General features: G+C 30.9%; 1 protein-coding gene across 1 annotated transcript; it reads right to left on the bottom strand.

Moving 5' to 3' along the window:
* Positions 1 to 2153: 2153 nt before the first annotated feature.
* Positions 2154 to 6199, bottom strand: LOC105212586 (proton-coupled folate transporter). Its single transcript, XM_011184643.3, has 9 exons — positions 5575 to 6199; positions 4374 to 4524; positions 4122 to 4305; positions 3862 to 4048; positions 3652 to 3787; positions 3437 to 3573; positions 3175 to 3364; positions 2954 to 3110; positions 2154 to 2418 (listed from the first exon to the last, which is right to left on the bottom strand). The coding sequence occupies exons 1-9, from the start codon at positions 5950 to 5952 to the stop codon at positions 2313 to 2315; spliced, it is 1626 nt and encodes a 541-aa protein (XP_011182945.2). The 5' UTR covers positions 5953 to 6199; the 3' UTR covers positions 2154 to 2312.
* Positions 6200 to 9295: the final 3096 nt, after the last annotated feature.

Raw genomic sequence — 9295 nt, 5'->3', positions numbered from 1 at the left:
ACAAAAAAAAATCCAGAGATTGAGAATCAACTTAACTTAACTATTTTTAATGATAAAATGATAGTGTAATCTGTTAATATACTTTACACAGATATATTTAGTAGTCCATTCAAAGGATCGGTCGAAGTAGGCAAATTACACACATATATTATTAATAGATCATGTCTATAGTTTTCCGACAAACAATTAAACTCCAGATTTTTTAAAACTAAATATTTTCTGTAGCATTTTCAGTGCCTAACTAAAAGTCGCCAAATTTTCTGAAATTGTTTTGACAATTTTCTTTTTGAGTTTACTTTCGATGAAAGTAATTTTGTAAATTGTTTGATAATTAGGCCCTTACAGCACGACAAATATGACCCACTTACATGCCAAATAGCTCAAAAATTTATTTTCGTTCAACGACTTTCCTCACTTTCACTTAAATAACTTTGTTTTTTTTTATATATTTTTTTTTAATAAAATAGAAAGATAATAATAAAGATGCTGTCACTTATCAACGTCGTAAAACTTTATGATCACTGATAAATTGTGACAATTTAAGAGAACTGAATGAAAAATGCTGACAAAGTATGAGTGAGCTATTTTTCTCTGCGCTTCTCTTAATTTATACCCTTGTGGCTGATTTTCGTTATTGTGAAACAGCAGTTTTAAAATTATAATAATAACATGATTTTTAGTTAGAGTATAATTTTTATAATTAATATATGTACATAAACAAATATTTTTTTTTTTATGTTTGGATATATATTTTTTACTTCATAATATAAATAAAAAATATGAGTGAATCTTATTTTGTTGGGTTAATGTTGACACAAATGTCCAAGATGGATATAAAACAATATAATCGACCAGTGCTTGACCGGAGAGACACTCCCGCAAACGTCGAGAATTCGGCTCAAAAAGTGACATTTTCAGTTGAGAATAAGTTTGGGATGCAAACAGATCTCTACAAATATTTGATTTTGACACAAATGTCCAAGATCGATATAAAAAAAAAATTTATTTAATCAACCAGTGCTTGACTCTAGAGACATCTATTGGAAAACGGCGAAAACAAAGTTGTAGACTTAATATTCTTTCTATATTCTATAATATTCTTAGTGAATATGCTGAAAATACTTTTTTTACCATGACAAATCTATTTTTTATACTCTCGTAACTAAGTTGCTAAACTGCCGTCCGTCCGTCTGTCCACGAACGAAGTTACAAAAGTAAAATTTGGTACAAAGGATCACACTAGGAAGAGGCATATTTGGATGTAATTTTGTGGAAAAGTGGGCGTGACACCGCCCCCTACTAAGTTTTTATCTCGTAAACTACCGAAGTTATATCAATCAAACTCTGGTTTCCTTTTGCCATTTTCTTATACAGTCCAAAAATATATTAAATCGGAGTATGACCACGCCCACCTCCCATAATGCTTTAATACAGAAAGGAAAAACACCAAAAACTTTAAATTTTATGGTAAATATGGTACAGAAGAGCTGCACGCAAATTGCTATACAAAATTTGAAATGGGCGTGGCTTTGCCCACTTATGGGTCCAAAACCATGTCTCCGAAACTGCTCGACCAATTTCAATGAAATTCGGTTCATAATATTTTCACGGCACCCCAATGCTATGTTTTAAAAATGGGCCAAATCGGTTCACAACCACGCCTACTTTCCATATACCACAAATTTCGATCAGAATTGTTTACTTTACAATATATAAAGTAAGTACTAGTGAAGATATAGGAACAAATACTTCATTTATAGTGAGGCGTCACCCTTCTAAAAATCCTTGAAATCGGACCATACATTTTCAAGGCCCTATATAACGAACATGAGGACCTCAGAGTATCGAATACATTTTTTACCGAAAATATAAGTAAATCTCTCAGATATTTTAATTTAGTTTAGAGATACTCTTTTTCTTCTAATAGCTCCGTGGCATAGAATGTAGCTAGGTGGCAAAAATAGTTGAGGTACATGATTTACCAATCCCCATATACTATATATAATGATTTTTCATTTCTAATAGACTTTATGCCACATATGTGGGTCAAATTGTGTGTTATATTAATAAATTAATTGCGAGAGTATAAAATGTTTGTTTACATCCGAACTTAGCCATTCCTAACTTGTTTAAATAAAAATGGTTTTCAACTATAGTATGATTATATACATATTTTTAATTATTCATAATTTGCATTTTAATTTATATTTACAAATAAAAATATACTTATCTACCACTTAAATAATTAAGTGATCAAATTATAAATTTGTCCTTAACAAATAAAATGAGTTTCTACAATTTTAGCCCTATGCCTACGCTGTTGGATCGTTTTCAGTTGGCGATTTTTCATTTTTTCCATTTTCGACCTCAGATTCCTTTGCTCGTTTAGCAACTCGTCGTTCGAAAATATTTATTACACTGTTGAAGAGAAATTATAAATATGATTAAAAACATATAACACTAAAGTAGGGATTGAACTTTAACCTATCCTCAATTTTCAATTTTTCACAATAAGAAGTGTGTTGAGACATGATATAAAATATAATATGAATTGGACAGACTAAACTATTATTTTTTATGTGGCTTCGAAGTTCGAAAAAATCTTTTTTTAAATAATTATTATAAGCTACAGAATATGGTTACTCAAAAATCCAAAATATGGATGCAATCTACATTTTCATCTAAATTCAGTGGTTAAGCTTATATTGCAGATGTTATGAAAGGCCAAAGATAGAACTTCGAAAAGAAAATTTATCGATAAATTTTCAATTTCCAGAAAAAAAGTTAATTTTGCTGTAAAGGGTTATCGAACCCAGGTCCAAGTTCTCATTCGTGCAATATTAATTTTTAGTTTTAACCATGTTTTAGTCATGTACTATAGTAAATAACTATACCAAAGAAGAATCCCTTCTTACTTATTTTCTTATTATCTCTACATATTTTACTAACTTACATCATAACACAGAAGCACTCCACATACAATCCAGCGCTAATGAAATTAAATAATCCGGGATAAAAATGCAGTGTCTTGTTGTAGACATAGGTATACAAAGGTGCAGACACCAAAGGTGACATTGTCTGCGCACAGGAGACCAGTGAGTAGACTTTACCTAGAAAAATATACATCATTAATGAAGAAGTTGAATTGGGTTTTTAAAGACATTTTACGCTTACCGAGTTCATTTGAAGGCACCGCCAATGAGACAATGGCTTGCAACATCGGACCCGTTATTCCCGACATAAGTCCGAACGAGGAAGCCATATACATTTGCCAGAAACTTTGCGCTAAAGCACGTCCAAAATGATCTAATATACAACCAGCTAAACCCATCATAGCGATAACGGCAAATGGTAGTTTGAAGAGCTGTAATTAAATATAGCATTTAGAATTAATAAGGCATGGCTACAGTTAACAATTTAGACTTCATTTGCATACCTTTCTAAATACCGCAAAGGCTAAGCCACAGCCTATCATCTTTATGGTTATTATAGTGGCATTATAGTAGGTAAACTGTTGTAATGTGACATTGAATTTATTGCGTAAAAACAGGTAGAAGACACCATGTTCACCGTCTGAAAAATATATATTATTTTTTTAATTTTGAGAAACACAAATTGTAATAGATGAAATAATCTTTAGTACAAACTTACGTAAAACAAAGCTGGTCACCATTAATATGGAAACGGTACAACCAATGATGGCTCTGCCATAATTTGGACGCTTTGCCACACAAGTCTTCACGAGATCTTTTATCAGACCGAAATCGAAGAAGCTCTTAGCTTTATGCTAGAATAAAGTATAGAACAAACACATAAATAATATATCTAGATGATTTATACTTCAGCTGAAGTCTTTCTTACCGCTAATGTGGTTTCTTTTACATCCAAACTTTCTTCGATGAAAAAGAAAATATACATCCAACCGAGCAGTACAAGCATTGTAGATGTGGCACACACTATAGTGACACTAGTATAACGTAGCAGATAGCTGCTCAAGACATTGCCGAGCACAACACCCAGCCCCATAGCCATATCCACAAAGAACATACTAAAAAGAAACAGATATTACAAATTGTCTTGTAGTTCAAGCTGCAATTAGATCGATATTTTCCATCACTTACCGCTTTGGTTTATTCTCCACATCGGAGACATCAGATACATAGCAGAAGACCACAGTTGTCATAGCACAACCACCACCAACAATTGTGGCTGGTATGCCGCCTAATAAGTAGAACCATGGGTTCAAAGACAAAGCTTTGGAAAAGTATACTAGTGTTGTAGTTATAATGTAACCAATGACGAAGGCTGTGAGAATGAATGTATAAAATATTAGTATATATTAGGCATAAAATTGAGACATTTAAACTACATACCCGTAAAGCTTACCAACAGCACTGGACGTCGTCCAAATTTATCCGACCATGGTCCCACAAAAAGCACGAGTATACCAGGCCATACATTATGTATCATAGAGTTTACCATTGTTATACGCGCAACATATGGTTGCAGATGATTTTCGATTGCCTAAAAAGGGAATACAATATTGAAAATTTAATTTCAAAGTGACTATATGAAGTATGATCAAAAAATAACGGGAATTATAAATTCTTATGGAATTATCGACTAATTTCTTCCGCTTTTAGTATCAATTTTATAAATTTTTAATCGATAAAATTGCGAATATTCACCAAATATCCAAGTCTTCCACATCATTATATTTCAGTATTAAGTTCTGGAACAGCCAAATAGCTTAAAAGCATTCTAAAACAACTATTTTCAGTGTAAATAGTAGTAAAAGTGCAAAGAACGGTTACTTTTTTAGATTTTTTCTGAAGTCTCAATAATTTCTAGAAATTGCCCTACTACACTAAATATTAGAATTATTGTTTTAATTTCATATATTTTAACGACTTGGGATTTTAACCCAATCAGAAAATCAATATAACTTTTTCTCTTCTGTACTACTGAAGCTAATAAATTAATAGTTTGTAAACAATACTTTAGTAGCAATTACACAGCAGAATTTGTAAGTAATTTATTATATAAACAGTACATGGACAGACATAGGCGTAGAATGATTTGTATTAAGGTGGGGTTTTTTTCCAAAAAAAAAACTATTATTTTTATGGTTTTCGTAAAACCATTCCTTATAAAAACTATAAATTTTAAAGGGTTTGGGCCTCTCTTCATCCCCTTACCTAAAACTGTGTCAGTCAATTTCTGTATTTGAAAACAAATGTGAGCTCATATGGATTTATATTATCAGGGAAAAGACATTTTATAATGGTTATTTCGATAAGCTAACAAAAGACATAAATTAGACCAAATCAATTGTTCGATAAGCGGAACATTTTAATAACAATTAAAGGCCACAGTCTAGTAGTCATTTGATAGCTGAGCGCCAGTTAATTGGTCATGAATTTCAACCATGATAATAGCTTTGCCCTAGTCAGTTCATATTAAATTCATTCGACTGCATTTCGTTATGAAAAAGATTGACATTGAAGAAATGAACATGTCTTTCTATTCGTAGTCTTTCAAACTCTCCACATAATACTTAAACAGCTTACATACCTTTGCCTCCTCAGTTTTTGGTATAATACCGCGCAGTGGCTCGCAGTCGGTCTCGTTGTAGTGATAGACGGCGACACAAGTTTGATAAAGTTCTTGATTCAGCATAACAGGACCCGTTAACATAAGCGCGAGAAATATCAGAAACACCGGCAATTCCATAGACATAATGCGCCGACGCCGCACTTTGGGCTTGGAATCCGGTTTAAGTGGATCTTCGGCGGAAGGTTCATCTACATGTTCCTTCTCGTTTGGGATGGTGGTCGGCATGTACGCAGGTGGTGGTGAGCAACTTCCTTCCGTGTCGAAGGCGAGTTGTTCCATAGACATGCCAATGCCTTCGGGTGTATCGAGTATGTTTTTTTGCTTGTGATCCGTCATTTCTTCGTCGAGGACTCTACTGTTTGCAGTACTTAAAGTATATTTGTGAGTTTTAGTGTTCAGGGCACTTAATTAATTTTGCAATTTATATTAAACACTTTTATATGCATTTAGAAATTATTTATTTTTTTACGGGATTGTTTATTTTTTATTTGTTGAATCGGTATTTGGTTTTCAATTTCACGCAACGCCGATCAATTTCACTATATGTCCGATCGCATATCAAAACACACTGATTAATGAAGTGCCACTCATATAGGTTTTCGACTCCCTGTTAATCGACAAGAAAGCCAAGAGTATATCTTAACAGTTAATCAATCGCGCGACCAAGTAATTATAGGCGATAACATCTTTATGGTAATATACGTGATGTGTTCAAAAAATAACGGGAATTGTAAAAGTTAATATTTCACGGGTTTGGTGAGACCAATTGTCATTTTGTATTATGTTCATATACAAGCACATGAAGCACCGATAACAACGAGAAATTGTTTAAAAAACCAAAGCTGTCCTAAAAATTTAGTTTAGGAAAGGGGTTTCGAAGACTAGAAGAAGCGCTGGTGCAAGTGCATAATTAATGTAATAACCTTAATATAGACGAATGAATATTATTTCTTTCAAAAAACGAAAATTCCCGTTATTTTTTTAACATACCTCGTACATGAGAATTTCGGGTATTGTGATTTCTATTTAACAAATTATATATACATATATGAAATTATTAGCATGGGGATTATCTTTAATCACGTAGTTCAAAAGGAATTTATCTGGATCCGATTTTTATTTTATCGGTATTTAAAGCTATTGTTTTCTTAAATGTCGTTAATGTTTTCTTAAATGTTCTTAAACACCTACTACCTACCTAATTGTCCTAGATATCGAAAATTTCATAAATCAATTACTACTGCTGGATTGGACATTTTTTGGAGTCGAATTAGTTTTTGATATTTATTCTTACATAAAGCTTACGGTAGATAGCGCTCCGTTACAATTCTATTGCTTTTTTATCGATATATGGATTGGTTTGACATTTATTTTAATATTTTTCTAATAATATGTCAAAAGTAAAACACATAAATGGAAGAGGGGGCTTCGTACGCCCATAATCCTACAACCACTATGAAAGTACATATGTACCGAAGTATCTCACGAGGTTATATCGTGTAATGTGTCAAAGCCGAATTTCAAAAAAAAAAAAAAGTATTTATTCTGAATGATTGGGTCCATTTTAGAGAGTTTTCAAACAAAAATAAATCAAATTAATTTTAACTTAATTTTGTGGCCTCTTTTTTAAGAAAATATCAATTATATATTCAAATTATAATAATACCACACATCTAGACATACATTTGTATATAGGTGAAAATATTTTTAACTGTTGCTTGTCATTCACCACAATAAACACCATAAAAATTTACAGTGCCTGAAAACGGTATCTGGTGATAAAAGTAAACTAGAAAGAAATTTTATAAAGAATGAATGAAAACTGCTGACAACATATGAGTGAGCTATTTCTAAAGATTTGCATGAGATCCGTTTTTATACCCTACACCATATTGAAATACTTGCTAAAGCAATTGACCACGTTTTTTCTTATAAGGTGACACCACAAGCTCGGCTATATTTAAGAGTTCAGCAAGAATTATACAGAATAATTTTAACTGAGCTGAGTATTTGTTTAATAATCGTTTACCAAAGAACTGATTATTATGATATTAAGTCATTTGTTTTACATTTGACATGCATTTAGATTGTTAAATAACTTTTTTATGTGAGTTGGTCGTTCGTTTCCTACTTGCTTACAAAATAAATGTTCATATCTATGGAGAAATACCCTACAAAATTATTATTTTTTGATAATACCTCTTCTAAGTGGTATACTTTTCTTTACATATTCATATGCAAGAAATAATATTTCCGGATAGGAATATAATTATTTGCGAGTCTGTAATCTACTCACTTTTTTCATAAATTTACTTTATATGCTCGTGCATATGGTAGATTATAAAAGATAAAAGGATAATTATAGGAAGATAAGCACTTTGCCTGAATTTTTTTGAATATACATACATAACTAATGTACATATATATGTATATATATGATATACAGTGATGGCGAGCTAAATAGCTACAGGTGGAGAAAAATAAAAACATTTTGAGATGAAATAATAGCTTGGTATAGTATCATTATTTCGTTGTTCGTCTATTTTTTTAAATAAAATATTAAATTATAATAAATAATAAATTATAAATTATAAATAATCCACAGCGAATTCGATCGCGATACGAAAAATATTTTCAGTCGAAAATTTTCATGCAATCATAGGTTTCGTCGATAAACTGCTTTACCGGTCTTCCTCCACAAATTCTATAAATTAAATGTTTGCTTCGTTTAAAAAAAAAAATTAAAACTGACCTTCTTATCGAGTGAACTTAAATTTACTTAAATGAAGGGTCCACCCCCTATTTTAGATATGCGTTTTACGTTTTTGTCATTTTTTTTAATCACAAACTTAAAATCAATTTCAAACTATCAACAAAATATTTTAATAACCCGTAATATATACACGTGATGCCTTTATAGTTTTGTCCTGGATTGGAGAGCCTACATCGTTTAACTGTTGCGAAATTTCTTCTCAAAAAGTATTTAATTCCCCTGAGGCTCCTTCAGAAAATTCTTTAGCTATTTCGGGGGGTAACTTTTTATCTTAACACTAATTAACTAATTTATTTGTATAATTTTGCATACAACGAACTATTTGTATCTTACTTTTAATCATCACTTATTTATTACTTTAAAGTTCTACTATTTTTTCAGATCACAACCTACAACTTATTTTAATTGTACTGATGTAATGTGATATAGACTGGGTAAGTGCAGTTATTTTCTCATTTTTACTTAGTGTCTCATATATTTATCTCCATTTCATTCTTTTTTTAAGAAATATTTTATTCAACTTTTAAAAAATTTAATCTAAATTATATAACATATTTATATTTTAATTATTTAAATATATATATATATTTTATCTGCGAAATCCTTTAAATACTTCTATTTTTTCCTCTTCGCTTCTTTATGAATATATATGTACTGTGGGAAGCTAAACTGTCCGGATGTTTTGCACTAAGGAAGTTAGGTTAAGTTAGAAAATAATACAAATATAGCTATATTATCAGATATATGTATTTTTTTTAATTAATTGAACATTATTCTAAATTATAAAGCACAAAAACTCATATAAATTGCTTCAAAAAAATAAAAAAAAAAATTAAAAAAAACAAAAAATTCACTATTCGGACACTTTTGCACTGTTTGTTGAAACCAATTAACGTTGCCAATTTA

Source organism: Zeugodacus cucurbitae, chromosome 6 (genome assembly GCF_028554725.1).
Source record: "Zeugodacus cucurbitae isolate PBARC_wt_2022May chromosome 6, idZeuCucr1.2, whole genome shotgun sequence".
Lineage (NCBI taxonomy): Eukaryota > Metazoa > Arthropoda > Insecta > Diptera > Tephritidae > Zeugodacus > Zeugodacus cucurbitae.
Note: the sequence above shows the minus strand (reverse complement) of the source record. Positions and strands in the feature narration are given on the sequence as shown.

Coding starts and splice junctions, on each gene's coding strand:
- LOC105212586 (XM_011184643.3), bottom strand. CDS start 5,952: ATGACGGATCACAAGCAAAAAAACATACTCGATACACCCGAAGGCATT. Junction 3,111..3,174: donor GGTGCCTTCAAATGAACTCG/GTAAGCGTAAAA, acceptor ATATTTTTCTAG/GTAAAGTCTACTCACTGGTC. Junction 2,419..2,953: donor GAGTGCTTCTGTGTTATGAT/GTAAGTTAGTAA, acceptor TCTCTTCAACAG/TGTAATAAATATTTTCGAAC.